Source organism: Lates calcarifer, linkage group LG11 (genome assembly GCF_001640805.2).
Source record: "Lates calcarifer isolate ASB-BC8 linkage group LG11, TLL_Latcal_v3, whole genome shotgun sequence".
Lineage (NCBI taxonomy): Eukaryota > Metazoa > Chordata > Actinopteri > Centropomidae > Lates > Lates calcarifer.
Genome location: NC_066843.1, coordinates 12,177,336 through 12,196,644, shown reverse-complemented (window position 1 = coordinate 12,196,644; position 19,309 = coordinate 12,177,336). Strand labels below are relative to the sequence as shown.

The 19,309-nt window shown below is 40.9% G+C and overlaps 1 protein-coding gene across 1 annotated transcript in view; it reads right to left on the bottom strand.

The window, feature by feature from the left end:
* Window positions 1-136: 136 nt before the first annotated feature.
* Window positions 137-19,309, bottom strand: part of LOC108880090 (cytoplasmic phosphatidylinositol transfer protein 1) — a 44,324-nt gene continuing 25,151 nt past the window's right edge. The window contains exons 2-9 of the mRNA XM_018671542.2: window positions 16,915-17,063; window positions 13,509-13,597; window positions 12,200-12,207; window positions 8,392-8,463; window positions 6,675-6,770; window positions 4,198-4,353; window positions 3,536-3,599; window positions 137-1,606 (exon numbers count right to left, since the gene is read on the bottom strand). Of these exons, the coding sequence (XP_018527058.1) occupies window positions 1,296-1,606; window positions 3,536-3,599; window positions 4,198-4,353; window positions 6,675-6,770; window positions 8,392-8,463; window positions 12,200-12,207; window positions 13,509-13,597; window positions 16,915-17,063 (945 nt within the window). The 3' untranslated portion in view covers window positions 137-1,295. The remainder of the gene's footprint in view (window positions 1,607-3,535; window positions 3,600-4,197; window positions 4,354-6,674; window positions 6,771-8,391; window positions 8,464-12,199; window positions 12,208-13,508; window positions 13,598-16,914; window positions 17,064-19,309) is intronic.

The following is a 19,309-nucleotide window of genomic DNA, read 5'->3' as shown; positions in this document are numbered from 1 at the left end:
TTTCTGAACTGTGGGAGTGGAAATGAGAATACACAGCTTTATACATCGAAATACAGACAGCCTTAGTCCTGAATTTACACAGTTTTATGCATCTGGTCTTAAGTCTTTTATCATGATCATTAGAGAGATCCCTGACTTAGTAACTTGTGATTTTTAATTCCATGAAAATAAATGGCATTAACAAAGACATCTTACACAATTATGGATACAACAGTATTTAATTTAATTTACTGAATACAAAACTCATCAACAGTATGACTGGAGATGAACACAGCTGAACTGAATAAAGCAGCAAAACAACATATAAACCACATGACCAGTCTGTAAAAACTGTCAAAACACAACATCAAGTATGAGGCCCGAGATAACAAAGAAAACATTTAAATCACAAATATTTAAAATCAACTTCCGCAGTCAAAATCATGCAGTTACATAAGTCATTTACAGACACTGTGACTAACAGAACTCTCACTAATACTTAAAGAAGATAGAGACCTGAAGATAGTCCTGTCCTTAAAAATACACGAGCAGTTTCATAGCAGCAGCAGCATCACTGGATTGGATATTCTTCTTTTTGAAGTGCTGACATTTTACTGGTTATTTAATTTTCATACAGTTACTGTATATACAAGAACGCACAATCACTGTACACCTGACTGTGAAAACCATAATACTCAACTGATACAGTGGCCGAAAAGAATCTGTCCCCACCACATACATAGATATGTCAAACCACAAGCTCCAGTTAACAAAGTCAGAGACTCTGATGTTTGAAGGTAAAGTGGAGAAAAACTAATTTTGTACATGTAAAGTTTATGTGCAGTGACTGAATCTCAACAAACCTCATCGACACACCCTAAGCTGGGATGAAAACAAGGTGATGTATCGTGGGATAAAACATTTTCAGGAACGTACGCTACACTCAATCTGACTAATTGGACTCCATACTATCTGGTGCATGGTACTGGCTGGCTGTTTTCTGAGGAGAGAAGAATGAGTGGCCTCCAGCTGCTTTTGTTAGACTTTCAATGGGACGTACTATACCTTTAGACCCCACAGGACTTTTAGCTGTGGTGATCAGGCTGCCTGTCTGTACCTGTAAAAGGTAGCCTGAGAGCTGTTGGCTTTACTGTAACACCGGCGAGTCTGCTGAAGGCAAGGGGGGGCGGGGGCTGGGATCACCAGGACAGTGAAAAGTCTCCTTCACTTCAGCTGGCTGAGGGGGTATTGTGGGATGTGCTGGGCAGGCATCCTCTGCTGATCCACAGGTCGAGGACGTTCACCCCACCCCGCTCTCATTCCGGCTGCGGACTGGAGTTCCAGGAGAAAAAACTGGGCAGTTTGAAGATCGAATCCCTGCGGCCTGGATCCGGCAGGGTCAGGGTCTCCGGAGCAGACTTCTTCCTGGGACGCTCCTTCGGCACCGACAGGAACTCGGGCGCTTCGGTGGAGAGCGGGGTGGACGGGGCGCTGTTCGGGCCGCTACGGGTGCTGGAGGGCAGGGGGGTCTCGGAGATGGAGATGGCGGGGGGGAAGGACCCGATCTTTAGGTTGGTGGCCTCCTGTGTGGTGCGTTCGTACTCTCTTACTTCCTCCATGGTCATGTCTGTTGGGACAGAGGCATTACAGACAGACAGAAAATAGCTGATTGTTTAGGAAATTGAATGGATATTGACTCTATATTGATTATACTTAATTAAACAGCCCAGTTATTGTTATTCAGTGAATCAGTTCAATTTAAAGTAATGAGAGCAGAAAAAGGGAAAATTGACATTGATAGAAATATGGCCATATAATGACTCAAAATACATATATGACATACATGTTGATTCTGTGTCAGATTACAAATTGGTGTAATTCTTATTTATTTTACAAAAAACAGTACTGAGCTGCTCATCAGCATCAGTCAGTTGTAACTGGTTGAGAAAAGTTATCTAAAAGTAATGAATAAATGGTAAAAGTAATGGATAAACAGAATAGTTACACATGCATGAGGTTTGGAAGTAGTATTAAAAATGAACTGATAAAAATGGAGGTGATAAATCATGGAGTGATTGGAGTAATTTAAAGACAATTTGGTTAGAGCTGCTGTAATATGATGAAAACAAAGCCATGTGTCATCATTTTCTCTGTCTTACATTCATGAGTCATCATTCACAACACAAGACTGCCATTTATCATCTCAGGAAATTGGCCTCAAGGGTGAGAGTAAAGTAAAAATAAAGGTGATGAAAATGCTTATGCATTCATCATGGAATATTACACATACACTGTGGTGATGAAATGTATGTGAATTAAAAAATAGAGTGATCAATTATCAATTGATCTGATAAACTTGATTGACATTTCATTTGAAATAGTGTTGCTTTGATAATCAGCTGCGCTGTGTTACTCTACTGACTGCCAGTGTCAATCAAAAACCATGTCCACGTTTTTTTTTTTTTTGTTTTGATACGGCGGATGTAAAATGTGATGTCAATGGGGGTGTACCTCATCTGCAGCCATACAGACATATACAAATATACTGTACCATAGCCTCATGTCCTCTTCTAAAAGACCTTTAAAATGTCTTATACTAGCTTATAAAAATAGCTTCTTTATAAATACTTGTGTGAAACAACACTGCAGTGATGGTTAGCTTTATCTGCTGCACACCCAGTCTCTGACTTTACTTTTATTATTCTGACATCTCTGTTAAAACCTATATTAACTCAGAGATTCTTCAAACGGAGAGCTACATGGCATCAAACAGCTGTGGGTAGACAGATCAGAGAGGGTTCATACTGAGTGGTTCACATCCACCACCTGGCACAGGGGTGAACACAGTCTTGTATGTGTGTTTCTGAGCAGGTACATGGTTACATCGGTGCATCTGGTATTGCAGCGGCTTGTGCAAAGCCAATAATCAAGACGTTTATGGTAGGTTGCCATTAAATTAATCATCAAATAGTGGAGATGAAAAGAAGGGAAACAGTTACAAACAGAGTTCTCCATAGAAATGTATATCTTATCTACAGTATGTGGCTTTAGTGCCACCAGAAGATGGAAGATTTTATTTGACAGCTTCGTTCATTTTAAAGATGCTTCACTGATGATGAAATATATGTGTGCGCATGGCAGCACTGAGTCCTTTTGATTTTTCTTCTTCATTTGATCTGACCTTGTTGTAGACAAAAGGTTGTACAGTTCTCTGTCTGTACAGAGAGATTTTGATTTTATAAATGTTTCAATGCTCTAAGACAACATCAACTGAATAGTGTGAATTGTGTACAGTGTATACAGAAATGTAGTGATAAGTGAAACATGTTTTACAGCATAAAAATTGGCCCTTCTAGACCTAAAAAAGACTCATGACTCAGGTGTCTCCTGATCTTGAAAGAGATCTTGAGTTAACTGAGATTATCTGATTAAATAAAGGTTATACTGTTTATGATCAGGGCTTTGCCACAGCATCAAACTGTAATATTGGGATGAGTCACAAACTACACAATGTTTCATGAGGACTGTCATTGCCTTCACTAATGGGCACACTCACCGATCCACTCATCCACCCAGGCAAAGGCCTGCCTGTGTCCTAACAGCAGGACATCTCGAATCACCTGAGTAGAATGGGACAAAAAAAAAGAGAAGCAAAGGAAGGATAAGAGGCAGGATCACAGAGGAAGAAAGGCAGAGGGGAGACAAAGGAAGGAAAGAAGTTCAGGGAAAGAGGATGTGACTCAGAATGAGAGCATGAACTCTGAAGGCTGCAAGTTTTATAACATTTTTTAAGTGTTCTCCCCTGGAGGAATGTGATTAATTTGAGTCACTCCCGGTGTTACAGTATGAGTAATGGCCCTGTGTGTGTGTGTGTGTGCGCCTTGGGCAAGGAGAGGACAGGGACTGTTCACCCCAGGGACAGATGCTGTAGAGGGCTAAGCGAAATGTTTTTGGGAAATGGGAGATATGACGTTTATAGTCTGCAGCTGAGGTTAAAAAAAAAAAAAAGCAATCTGTAGGATGTGAACAGGGCAGATATTGTTGAAGGCCAACAGGTCGTGTATCACATGGTTTCAGAGCAGAAAATGAAACGCCTCTGGCACTGACACCGATCTCCGTGGGTTAAAATGTTTGGCTGAACAAGTGAAGGGTATTTTTGGAGGGCATTTACAACATGTCCTCACAAAAAAACAAACAAACCAACTTTCATATCCTGACCTTGTGTACAAACTGCTCCACGCGTGTTTGCAGGCCCCAGACCTCAAACTTGACTGTGACCAGTTTATAGGAGCACATGATGGGGTCTTGTGTGTCGATCCATCCCTCCTTCAGGAGACCTCGGTTCGTCTTCTTGGACTTAAAATAGCGCAGGTCCTAGAGGGTCATGAGACACCAGGTTCAGGAAAAGATGAGCTTATTATATCATTACTTCTCATAAGTTTTGCACAAGAACCAAAAGTTTCCCTTAAAAAATACACTTTTTTCCCAACCAATACCTAATTAAATGTTTTCTCCTGTCATTTATCTCTTTCTCTCTCTCACACTCACACACACACACACCCACACACACTCAAATGAATTTCTCCCTCCCTGCCTATAAGACAGTATCACCTGCATTCATTACAAGCCTCATACAGAGTGCGGCCAGGCGGCGCAGTGGGAGTCCCTAATCACAACCTTTATGTGCATTAATCACTGCTCCCTATAGACTAATTATGCTGTGGCGCTCATTTGTCTTAGGGTCATGTGTCTGCCTGTGACAGAGCGTGTGTGGGGGTGATAGAAAACTCTCTCCATGCCTGCTGGGAAAACACTTGCAGCGGAGGTGGAAGAGGCCTGTTGAGTTTGTCTGCGCATAAGACGTGTCATGAAGTTACTTGGCAGACAAAGAGGCAGAAGATGAGGAATGCTAATGAGAGCCTGGTCTGTTTTAAACACATCTGTTCATATATAAATATCATGTCGAAAGATATTTTACTTCAATTTCTTCCATATTTGTTGAACTAACAGAGCCTTTATAAGATGTTGTATACCACCACTGTGTAACTCTGTCAACAGCCAGCCTCTAACTGATCATTCAGGTTTACAGTTTCCTCAAAAAGTAAAACACAAAGTGAAACAACAGATGTAGAAGAATGGCATCAGGATCACATCACTGCAGTTTTCACAATAAAATCAAGTGACTCTGGGTTCCCACATAGCTTAGGGTTTAAAATCCTGACCATGAACTCCCTCATCTCCTGTCATATCTCCAATATCACCATCTAATAAAAAAATAAATAAATACATAAAATCAAGTGAGTCATTACACTACAGGTACCTGAGGGTGTCAATTTTTTTTAACATCAAGTTAGGGAAAAGTATGACATTTTTCAATTATTAGTAGTTTGTCTTGTACAAACAATATTGTATCTATATAATATAATATCTCTCGTCAAAAACACGAGAGACAAGAGAAACTTAATTATATTATCAAATAGAAACTATACTCTACAAAGGAAGTTGAAAAACAAACCACAAAAAGATACATTCCCCAAAAAGCTGTTTTTCTTTTTTTACTTTAGTATTTTATTTTTTCTTTTATATATTTATTATTGTGTGATTTATTTATAGGTATTGCTTGGTTTCAAGAAAATCTATATGTATATATATTTCATTAATATTATCTGTGTTCATCCACTGAGTATTGACAACAGGTGTAATGAGGGAGCTGAATGTGAAAAAAAAATCTCAGTTGTGTGATTAAAGCTTTTGCTTGTAAGTGTGATTGTTTGACCCTGATGTGGTCGATGTGCATTAGTCTTGTCTTTAATTATTTAGTCTTTATAAATTCTGTAACTTGGTGAAACAGTGTGCCTTGACTTTTTAGGGAATTTATTCACTTTCTTGTGGACACTGTGATTCAGGAGAAGCTGCTTTGAGTTATATTGCTGAAATGCTTACTTATATGTATTTTATTTAAATTAGGAAAGTGGAAGATGTCCAGTACTCATCTAGGTCTGACCACTGCAGTAACAGTGGTTCATGTGTGTTTGACACTGGTCTCTGTTGTGCAGTGAGGTGTGACTCTGGTGTACTGTGAACCCATTTGTCTTTAAATCAAATGATATTTACATCGACCATGTGACATCCACTTTTAGCTCTGGATGCCATCTCTGTGCTATTCTTAGGCCCGAGTGGATAAAAGCAGAAGACCATAAAGCTGTGTGTGTGTGTGTGTGGTGTGTGTGTGTGTGTGTGTGTGTGTGTGTGTAAATGGTAGTGTCAATAATAAAACACCACTGCAGTGCTGTCATGACCCCTCGTGATTATTAATAGCTCAGCTCTTTATGACCATCACACCCTGACAGACAGACAGACAGACAGGCAGGCACACACACACACACACACACACACACACACACACACACACATGCATTCCTCCATCACCTGAGAGCAGATGCCAGCTGTGTCAAAATGAGCTGGTGCTGCTGGGGAAAGATAACACACTATTCTCTATCTGCACACAAAGAAGACCCCATTCTTTGTCTTCATTTCTTATTAGTTGACGCCCACCTCCCCACCCCCCGTTCTTCTGTTCATCTCTAAACTCCTTCTTTCCCCCTTCATCTTGTGTGCATGTATTCATTCACTCTCTGCTCCTGCGCACAAAAAACAGGAGCACCCTGAGGTCAGTGACTCGACCCGCCTCCCACCTCTGACTCCTTGTAGTGTCGCTCTGGGATTTCATCGTAGACAATGTCCACGAAACACACCTCCGTTTCCTCGTCCCTGGGCTCGCCACCAAAAATCTGAGGGAACAAGGAACAGTTTGATGTGTGAGGAGGACAGGCAAATCAATAACGCACTTCACGGGTTGACAAATGCTGCAGGACGATGTGCCGTGATTTCCCCTGTTACTTGGTAAAGCTGCACAGACACTGGAGGTGTTAGGAGTAGTTTTGGACTGAGGGCGAAAGATAAAATTGTGAAATATTGCACAGGAAAGTTGAAGTTAAAAGAGGTTACAGGGTTGACGATGATTTTCCTCCTGGTTTTAAAAGTACAGAGCGCAGGTGACATAATGAGCACCTGCCTTGCTTCCGGCTTTACCCTCAGACAATACACTAAACAAACTGTGAGGATGAATGTGACTCACACGGCCAGTGACACACCATGTGGTCAGTGATTTCTTCCTGCGTGACTCACACAGGAAGAGCAGAGCAATGTGTTTAATTATCCGTTCCTTTCAGAACGATTCCACCGCTCCTGCGTCACAGAGTTGGTCATGCTTCCTATATACTTCAAACTTTCACACAGGTGTAGTGGGAGCGGGAGAGGGCAGCGAGAAAAGAGATGTTATTAAAAGAGATGAGGGAGAAGAATGAAAGAGGAAATGAGAGAGAATAGCTGTACAAACGGTGAAGGCGACGGCACAGAGTGCATATCTGAGAGAAGGAGCAAACACCTCAATTGAATTCATCCACACCCCCATCTGTTACGATCAGTTTCAAATGTGAAATCATGACCATCTGTGAATCTGTTTGCAACTCCCCCGACCCACCACTAAGAGGAGCTGCGGTATTTTCTCTCCAGCTACGGTATGGATCGAAGCAGCATTGCATAACCGCCAGACTTGCCCTCACTGCCTTTAAAGTGTTAAGTGGCACTGAAGGAGAAGTGGAAAGCAAGCAAAGTGTTTCTGACAGTGATGAAAGACTCAACAAAACCATGAGTAGCTTGTCATGTTGCTGTAGAAGAAAGTCAACACTTACTTTCTTTCTACAGTTTTCAAATCGTTTTTTGCTTTTATTATTGTTATTTGATATTACTGATGTGTGTCTGTGCTGTGCCTATTTTCAAACATCCATTAACATGGACTGAACTTAACAAATTGTTGTGTGATGTTTGTGACTTTTAGCTGCTAATGGAGGCGTAGTCACAGAACCAGGGCAGGTGGTGAAGTGTTTATATGTTTTTGCTATTGATGTTTATCTGCCAGAACTGCAGGTCATTGCCATAACTCTCCCATATGATCTTCTTTTTTAGTGACATTAACACTTCAATGGGAAGACATGGAGTGGTAGAGAAAGGAAAATACATATCACAAGTTGAATTTAAATTTTAAAAAATGATGAGAGACTTGATCACTTGCGTAAAAAACAAACATACATCTATCTACGGGAATGACTGCAAATTTCTCTGCATATCCTTCACTTAACAAACGGAGAAAGATAATGAACATCCATCCATCCATTATCTATAAGACTGGCTGAGTGACTGACTGAATATGGGAAGAAAAAAAGACAAGGCAATAAAACAGAAAAAAAAAAAACCTGAAATCAGTTGAAAAGACACACTGAGATCCCCTCTTTTTTTTTAGAGCTACCCACACAGCACGCTCCCAACCACATGACACTGAGCTCTACTCACATTATCATTGCTCCCTTTGTTGTCCTCATATTTGGTCTCTATGTGGATGGAAAACTTTGGCAGGAAGGAGCACTGGAGGGAGATAAAAAAACAAAACAAAAAAAACAGACGAGACAGTGAGAAATTGATACGGACAGTGATAACTTTGTCAGGTGGTAATTGCATGGCTTAATAATGCAGTCTTTGGACCAGATCACATCACACAGGTAGAAGATTTCTGTCAACTGATCCACAGGATGAGATGTGAGAAACTAAATGTGTCTCCATGTCTATGCTTTATCACCCAAACCAGATGAGCAATAATGATTATTCTCTCACTGTGTAGATTTACAACTGCTCTGCACATGCTCCCTTTCTACATAAGTGGCACTACATACACACACACACACACACACACACACACACACACACACACACACACACACACTTCATTCCCTTTGGCCATGTTGACTGCCGTTCATCAGCTCTTAAGCACAGCAGTTTGATTAGATTAAAGCTTAACACTTTCAATTATTATACAACCAAAGAGTGGAATACTGGTTACATAAGCTGTTGTGCCTGTGTGTGTAGTTGTGTGTGTTTATGTGTGGCACAGCGGGACAGAGACAACATGACGGATCAATTTTACCCTGCAGCACAGGAAAGAATGAGCTATAGGGCATGATGCTGGGAGCTCATGGTGAATACATAGGGATGTGTGTGTATATCTGCGTTTGTGTATAAGTGTGGAAGAGAGGGTGTGCATTCTTACTATAATTACTGTGCACAGTGCAGAAGTCAGCGCTGCCTAGTCAAGCCTGCTGGCCTTGTGAATCTTAGGAGGAGACAATAAGAAAAGTGTGTGTACAGAATGTGTGCATGTGTTTGTGTGACAGAGACTGAAGGCAGAGGATAAGCACATAAACCTTCATCTTGGAGGAGATAATGTCATCCACAGAAGACTGACTGAGCTATTATCTGACTCTTTGTTATTCATTTCTTCAGCACTTTTCTTATCGCTCCGGAATCTCCATCAGTATAAACCTCACAGTATGCTCTGTTTCATGTGATGTGTTCATGCAGTGCCTACTTTCCAAAGATGTGTTTTGTGCGCCCTTTTTTTCAATATTGTTCATCTGTTATCATTTACTTTTTTGTTGTTGCAATAGTTAACCAATGAAATTCCTGCATCTCATACAGACACTGCTAATTAAAAGAAGACGAAGAGTCTATAGCCATGTTAGCGGCTCTGTGAGGCTGCACTTCGGCACAATGGTGCTTTAAGTTAAATATTAACATGCCCACAACGACTAATCTAACATGCTGATGATTAGCAGATGTCATAGATACCATAGTCATTAGCTAATTAGCATGAAACACAAACTATAACTGAGGCTGAGATAAATCAGTGTCAGAAAAAGTTTAAATTTTACCTAAATGCTAAATAAAAAGTCAGATTATCACCAAAGTGATAACAATTCATCCTAAAGGAGGCAGGATTGTGTGTACCAAATTGCATGGTAATCCATTCAATAGTTAAAAAAAAAAATTCACTAAAAGCCAACCTTTGTCATCCTGCTGGTGGCAGGAAAAGCCAGCAGATCATCAAGTCAGTGTGCCTCATCCTCTGGGGACTATGACTGCTTGTATAAAATTTAATGACAATCCATTTGGCATTTGTTGAGATATTTCAGCCTGGACCAGTGGTGTGGTGGGCCTACCGACTGACTGTCAGACTGATGGACCTATATTGCCACCCTGAGAAAACAAACTGCAATCTGAGAATGACGTGACTATGTAATACGACTCCCTACTTTGAATAATAAAGCCAGTATCATTGTCTTCATCTTCTACATCATCACCACCAGGGTCAATGACAACAAAATATTTCCGAGCAGAATTAGTCCCATGAGGCAGCATGACTACACACGCACCATCATCACACGCTATAAATAACTTGTTTAACTTAACTTAACAAGTGGACCTCTGTCTTGTTAGAGGCTCTTATCTAAATCACGATGATTGCTGATTTGAGGATACTGTGAGTTGCTTTGGAAACCTACAGCATATTTTCCAAGAATCAGATACTAACTTGCAGCAATATTCATATTCTTGAGTTTGTTCAGTCAGAAACTTACTCATCACTTTCACATGAGCTGACATGACCTTCCCCAAAAATCCAGATGTTCCATGTATCTGTGCAGTCTCGAGGGGGAAGATCAGCCTGCTGCTGATTTTATGTGCCCTTCATCGATGTTTCCTCACTGCCTTAGACATAAGGTGGGCAGGCTAATGTCCCTCTGATGTCCCAGAGCAAATCATTAGTGCTTTTCTCAGCAACAGTCAATTAAACCTGTTATACCGCTGAGAGCTGTGGGGTTTTGTTAATGTCTTCAATGGGAAATTTCCTTGATTAGTTGATATTGACAAGTGGATTGGTGCAGCAGGGATGGAGGTGTTGTACCAAACGATAATGGTGAGGTCATGGTATATATATTATATTCCAACTTTCACCTTTGGTTATGAGCTCTGGTGTAAATAATTAATTTGATTTCAAATAGAGTTGCAATAAATGATTTTTTTCATTATTAATTTATCAGACAGTTGCTTTCTTGATTAACTGATTGGTTGTTTAGTCTATAAAACACAAGAAAATAATGAAAAAGAATATCATTTCTCAGACTTCAAAGTAATTTCTTCAAAGTAACTTTTTTTTGACAAGCAGTCAATTAACTGTAATGTAAGACAGAGGAAAGTTGGAACTATTGAATGACTGTCATTTTTGGTTGAAAAATTACTTAAACAATACAAGTAGCCAAAATGAGTTTCCTTCAAAGGGTATCTAAGTTCATCCTTAGAAACAGGGTGAGGAGTTCAGATGTCTGAAGGGAGCATTAGAGTAAAAACTGTGCTTACTTTGCATTAAAAAAGACAAGAACAAGATTCTGATCAGGATTCGTCCTCCCTGCAAAGGTATTCCAGGTATAATCAACTGGGAACTGACCACAGGGTAGGCTCACAACTCACTGGGTGGATTACACATTACTCCTTGCCCAGCAAAGCCTGAAGCTTCCCCAGGAGGAGCCAGAGAAATCGGCTGGGTAGAGGAACATCTGGTTTACCTGGCTGTTGCCACCATGACTTAGACTCAGTGGTTGATGCTTTTGTAGTAAGTTGACTGTTATTCTCACTTTCCATAATTATGCACAACACAAAATAATCCTAATGTCCAAAGGAGAAAACAAAACAAAACAAACAAACAAAACAAATGATTCTGTCTGGATTTAACTGAGATTCCAAAAAGGTAAAATTACATGTGTTCTAAACATGGGCTGTGTTGTAAATGTCACTGAATGAAAAATACTCAAATGTGAGACAAGATTTTGTTTCCACTTGGATTAGATTTGAGTTGCTGTGAGCACAATCTGATGAATGAAGGTCAGAATAATAACACACACACACACACACACACACACACACACACACACACAACTTATGAACAACAATATGTTAACAATATGTGACTCATGAGAATTCTGCTCTACACAATAAACATGCAAGGTAGTTGTGTATTATAGATTACAATATCTGTGTAATTTAAGAGGCAAACACACCCTTAAAAAAAGATCATTCCTAAAAAGCAGTTATCAATTATTATACTGATATACTACACTAAAGGCGCTCCTCACACATTTGTCAAGTGTTAGCCGTGTTAAGGTAGTGCAGCTACTCTCACTTTTAACCTTCACTGCACTGATTTGCATGTCAGCTGTTGGAAGTGTTTTTGTGCATGTAGGTTTGTGCATGTATGTGTATTTGAACCACTCACCGTGTACTCTGACCATATTCCCAGCAGAAGACATCAGTGTAACAGACAGAGATGGGAAATGTGTGAGGGGGAGCAGGCAGGTAGAGGAGAACAAAGGAATGGAACAGCATGAGAGAGATAAGAAGACAATAGAGGAGAAAAAAATAATTTAGTCCAAAATGGAAAAGGGGCCATTAAACATGACATATTCCCATTTTTTCAAATCTATGTCATGCTGATAATTCTTTATGTGCATAGTCCTACCGAGGCCACATTTAGTCACGTGTTTATACAGGAGAGCTGCACAGCCCTGTAAATCTGCTGCCATGCTGTTTTGCAGGCAGCAGTGCTCAGAGCTACTGAAAGCTCAACATAACAACAAAGTCATGTGATATCTGCAGACTGTTAATAGTTTATTACCTGTCAGTATTTTTGTGGCATTTAAACTGGCAGTTCTTCCCCCTGTTGAAAGTTTGTTACACTTTCAATAAGTTGTTTGACAGACTGAAATGATGCCACTTTAAAATGAAACGTTTTAGAGGAACCCTTCAAGCACAACATATTTAGGATGACGGAAGAAAAACTTTAAAGCAGCTGTCTGGCACCACTGTGGCATCGCCAGATGATAAAAAACACCACTTAAAGTGTCAGGTGTACTGAGTGTGCCACAATAACGTATGACATCGTAATATGCCTTTGAAAAGCTGACGATAACAGGTGCAGTCATATTTTATGTAACAGATCACATAAACTTTTGACACTGAGATTGGTGTTGCGAAACAAGAGTAGTGTATTAAAAAAGCAAATAAGACAATCAAAAAGCACATGTGTGATGGGGTTTTAGGGTTGTGTTGACATCTAGCCTTTCACTCTGCTCTTTATCTTTTGGTCAAACCTGCCGGTTCCTCTCCACCATCACGTCCATCATCCCTCCTGACCTCTGTCTCTCCACCCCGCCCCACCGCTCTGCTCGTGGTGGATTGTGTCGGACAGAATATTGCCTTGATATCCTTTTGCCCTCACAATGATCCCATATAATGGCTGCCAGCAGGTGAACAGAGCCGTTGTTTGTCTGCAGAAAATGGAAGTTTGTGCGAGTGTGTGTGTATGTTGTTCTTGAACAAATAAGCAGAAAGCTGTGTTATTACTGAGAAAGATCCTTATTATGAGGGAAAGTGGTTTTCTACTAAACCACTGCTAATATTTGTTACATAATACAATGTACTACAGATAATAAAGCCTGGAGAATGTGCAGTAAATAAGCCAATGTGTGTGCTTTTTGATTGTACACTGAAAATAAAAACAAAGCAATGTATAATTAAAGCATTACCTGTTATAGTATATGGGTAATAGTTCCAAGCCTTCTCTGTGACATAGAAAATTTTAGGGACGACTGCTCTGGCCCAACTGGGTAGCTTGCTGAAACACAGAGAAAAAGGAGCGGATGGATTAGTGAACTGAAGGAGATGAAAAAAAAGGAAGAAAAGCAAGAGGACAAATGAGACAAATAGCTTGTGTGCTGTACAGTCAAAGTCATCCTCTTCCTGAAGTTTCTCCACTCCTTTCTTTGGCTTTATCACCCAGAATAGGCAATGATAAGCTTCCAGCTGTGTGCAGACATAATGGAGGCCAGACAAGGCAGCAATGGGGGAAGTTGATTACACTGATTACACCCTGCACCCTGCAGTGGAGTCTCACCAGAGCTTGCACCGTGACAGATCGAGGAAGAGGGACACGGAGGGTGAAAATATACAGAGAACTAGCTTTTACTCAGCACAGGTAGATTACAAATGCTTACAGTGGCAGCCAAGTCATCCGGGCACCTTATTCGGCATCCAATCAAAATGTAAACGATTACAGAGAGAGCGGAACAACAGGAGCAAAACCTAGTTTAGCTGCAGGGAAAATTGCTGAGGTGAATAGGGTAGATTTCCTTTTCAAACTTTGATACTTTTTTAAAATATTTTTTGGGGGGGTTTTGCACCTTTATTTGGACAGGACAGTGGAGATGAGACAGGAAACAGGGAGAGAGAGCAGGGGAATGATACGCAGTAAAGGTCCGTCTGAACCAGGAGTCGATCCAGGGACCAGCTACTTAGGGCACTTAAGCCCATGTGGTATGCGCCCCAACCATTCGGCTACGAAACTTTGATACTTTTGACAATGGAACAGTAAATCCTGATTGGCAATAGATGCTGGGAGAAAAGGTGAGTGCAGACTGTCTCATTATTGAGTCCCATCAGAAACAACTCACTGCAGCCCAAACCACAGCTGGTCCAGATTTCTACTGACTGAATATCAGCCAATCAAGCATGGCAAATAGCACCATAACTGAAGCCATCATTAAGTTGTACCAAATTTCACTTTTGGGAAAATTCACTTCTAAACCAGCCACTGATTATTTTTACACCCACATTACTATCCTCTTCTCTTCTTATTCTCTGTCAAGAAGTGAGTGTGTAGAGCTGATACTGGTTCGTAACTCAGAGTCTGTAAGAACCACTGGAACATGAAACAGACAGTTCCCATTGGTCTCCCTCCAATGGCCTGTCAAACAGCCAGGGGAGTGTCTAGAGACACAACAGACTTGTCACATGTCCTCACACTGCCTTAACTACAAGCTACACACACGCGTGCACGCGCACACGCGCGCACACACACACACACACACACACACACACACACACACACACACAGACTGCAGCTTTAACATGGTAACAGGTGGTTTGTGGGCGGAGAGAGGCAGGCGCGGCGTCCGACAGTGACTGCTCAAATTATCCATCACTTACACACTGACCTCATCTCCCTCTGCCCACACACACAGAGTAACACTCAGACATGGCATGCCTGCGCGCCGCGCACACACACACACACACACACACACACACACACACACACACAGACAAGAACACGGAACCTCCCTCCCCTCCGAGTTTGTCAATGACACTTCACATTTCCCAAAGGCCCACTTACTTGTCACTTCTGACCACAAACCCCCTCACCCTCTCTGCCTCTCACGTCGGTTCTCCATGTGGCTCTCTTTCCATCTCTGTCTCATTGTCTTACTTCTGGGAATGGATGGCCTAGTTGCCTGTGTCAGTATTTTATTCTGCTCATTGTGGATTTAATCGTCTTAGAAGACAGGGAAATGAAATTCGGATGAAATGCTCCGACTGCAACTGTCCAAAGTATGAAGGAGAACTATAAAAACTATATTAACCCCAAACTTTTTAACATAATTGTACTAAATGTTCTGTTCATATGTCCTACCTTGGTTTGCTTGTCCATATTAGCAGGTACTTGAGCAAGACACTGAACCTATATTGCCTCTGGCCCAGGTCTCTGCTTGCAGCTGACCCTGTGCTCTGATCTCTCTATGGAAATCAATAGTTTCAAATCACATTACCTTAATAGGAGTTGGCTATATTGATGGATTTGTGCTCCTGCCAACTGTTTGGTGTGGATTTATTGGACTTATTGGACAGGGTGATGATAGGCCTGCTATATATGACTGGCCAAGAGCTAACTGAGTTATTGCTGTGGAGGTAAGCCATGCAATGATTAAATGCACCAGAAACAACTAAGATAAAAACACTGTGTGGAGAGAAGAGAGAACTGGTGAAACATCTGAGGTTGGTATGATGTTCATGTACACTTTATCAGGCACACCTGCACAGTCTAATGCAGCCATGATGTTTACTTCCATGATGCCTTATCTTGCTGATACCATCATAGAGGCGTACCTAATAAAATGGTCACTGGGTGTACAAATTTTTAGCTATGTATCCCTGATATTAACTTGTAGGGTATATATATGTTTCAGTTGTCTGCAAGCTTTAAAGTTCTTCTCTAGTTCATCTGTTCTCTCTGTCTACATTTCATCCTTTGCAATCGTTCTAGATTTAATAAGGGAAATCAATGAGGTGCTGGGGCGGGCCTTCACCTGGATTCACCTCATCAGTGTACTCAATGAAAAGTTCATGTCCATAACATTTCATACAAATATGGATAATATAGTTTTTCAGCATTAAAAAAAATGTGTGCGATGAGGGTACACATTCAGAGCAAATTCACAAATGAGAGTGAGGAGACCACACCTCAGACTGCACACAGCAGCAGTAATTCAATTGTAATCTACATAACAGAAAATCAAATACTCAATTTCACGCTTATCAAGTTTAACAAAGCACAGGGCTGGCTATGAGCTGGAAAATAGGCTTGGAGAGAGATGAAAAGGGACGGCCAGCTACATTTTTCCCTTGCTCGTTCCTGAAACACAACAGCAATCCTTAGTGCCGCTCACAATGCCTCATGATATTTGATATTTTCTTATATTATGATGATATATTATAATTGTCATAACACAAGTGGTATGTGACTATTTTTATTGACATGGACGTGTCATTAGGCATCTAACCAGCAGCTAATACACATGTTAACACCAAGGATTGCTGCAAGGATGAGTGACGGCCACACAGTGACACATCTACTGACAGCCTTATCAGCAGCAGCCTGATGATGATTTTTAGTGTTAGATGAAATATAACAGAATAACAAATATAACTGAGAGAATGTGATGTCTACAGCAGGATATGTGGACTCTGTAGTGATAGTCAAAGACAGGTTTCTCCTTAGGTGATCAATGGAGAATTACATAAAAAGACATTTATACATCAAGAAAATCATTTATTTGACTAAATTGAAGATATGGTACATGACAAGAGGAAGACACTCACTTGTTGAGGTAGATTCGTTTCTCGGTGAACTGGCCTGATCCGTGCTCGGGGTCCTCATACGGCTCATTCTGGACCACCTCCACCCCCTCCCCTCGTTCACTCTGCTCATGACTGTGTTTACTTATCATGTACAGCTGGCCGATCCGGTACTGAAAGACAGACAGGGGACAAACAAACAGAGAGGCCTGATATTAGATTAATTGCTTTATTAAATCTAGAGGGGCCATTAAGGTAATAAGAAGAGGTCATCCTGACATATAAACATTGTTATGGCAACAAACTGTCCTTACAGGTATGTATCTTTTGAGGGGACAGTTCTGATGAGCCAGCATTGAATGGAAAGAATATGTTCTTGACTTAAGTCCAACAGTTGACTCAATGGTATAATTTTATAGCTGCTGTAAAAATAAACGCAGAGGGGAAAATACCAGGATTACTGCTCTCAGCATATGGTCATGACACCTGGGGAAAGTAGCCATAGCGAAAGAAAGCTGGGGGATTAGAAGCTGTCTGCAGCATAGTGACAAAGGCATCGTATCAGGTCAGGACCAAGAAACACAACACTAGTAACGGCAGCAGCAGTAGCCATTCAGGTGAACCTATCCCACGGCCTCTTGCGACACATCAGTCAACACCCACAATCTTTCACTCATCACTGACTGACCCACTTGGCCAAGTCACAGTGTCACCATTGGTTGCCTTGACAGACTGGGGCGTCACACGGCAACTATTTTCCATACATTTGGAAAACGACAAGCGTTAGAGGGAGGCTGCTCCAGGACGGAGATTTCCGACTGCTTGTAGGCCTATTTCCGGGCCGGGGGGAAACCGATATGGCCCTGATGGTGACTTATTCCACTCTGCTGGAATGCCAAGGGGTCATGTAGGACTGTAAACCCCCCCCCGATCCAACCAAGGATAGCTATGTTAAGCTAATGGAAAAAAAGTCAAGGACCGCCTGGGATGTCGACTTGTGAGTCTACATTCAGCCACAAAAAGCAAGGAATGGAGAGAAGAGAAATGTGATAGTGTGGTGGGAAAAAAGCGTGTACCAGTAAACAAGCTCAGGTTGTAACTTATAATGATAATGCCAGATTTTTCCATCTGCCGACCGAGAGAGAAACGCGAGTGGCTGCGACAAAGTATTCCCAGCTGGAATGTTGATGGCAGTGTGTTTCTGACTGAACAGCTGTTGGCGTCTGGCACAATTTTTCTGCTGCAATGACAAAGTTGCAGGCCAGGCATAATAGAGGAGGAACCCGTGTTTAGTCGCATACAAACACACATCTGTGCTCTCATTTAGAGCTAAAACAATTAGTAGATTAATTTATCAGTTGATCGAACAGGCTACAAATTCTCTGGTTCCAGCTTCTCAAATGTGAGAATTTGCTGCTTTTCCTTTTTGGAGCAAATTTGAATATTTTGGATTTTTGGACCGTTGGTTGAACAACACAAGATGTTTTAAGACATCACCTTGTGCTTTAGGATGTGCACTGTTTTGTGATGATTTATTGACAATCGATTAATTAAGGAAATAACTGTCAGATTGATCAATAATGAAAACAATCATCAGATGCAGCTGACTCTGACAGATACAAGTACACATGGCAGAAAAAGCACCTGCAGTGAATCTATGAGCATGGACCAGTGGAACAAATCCTCCAAAGGCCTTATTCTCTATGATAATTTAAAGTTGCTCTACTTTTCATTTTTAACAGTGGATTTACTCTAAAATGACCATATGCTACCTGCTTTGCATCAATGGTAGACAGACAGTTAGTGACAAGCTAAGTACATGACAGAGACTTTTGCAGCTAAAGAGACAGATATTCCTCAACAGTCGACAGATAGAAACCTTAAGCAGTGACTAGAGTGTCTATTTGAATGCTACTGGAAATAAGCACTGTTTGCTACACTTTTGCATATCAACTTATAAGGTGAAATATGTCAGTGTTGTGTTTACAGATTGATGAGCTGTCGCAAATGCAAAAAAAAAAAAAAAAAAAAAAAAAAAACTAATACAGGTCTACAGTGCTGGTTGAAGGACAGTGCATTTGGTTTCATCTGCGTAACACTGCAATATCATTTAATATGTATGAAGAGATGTATAAAGGTCATGGCAATCATGCTAACATATGCCAAACACATATTGTATAATGGACAGAGAGGAACAAGGTGAAACTAACCAAGGACAGAGCAGCAGCTACTGACTCAACTATAAAACGTATCTTTGTCATTGTGTTTGTAAAAGCTAAAAGTTAGTTGTTTCAAAAAACAAGTAATGGTATTGAGTTCACATTATTTTGTCTATCCCTTGCAATTCATTTCAACATTACAGAATTGTTGGTTGAATATTTCAGTGTCATTTGGATGCGAGAGGTGGAGAAAGGACGGC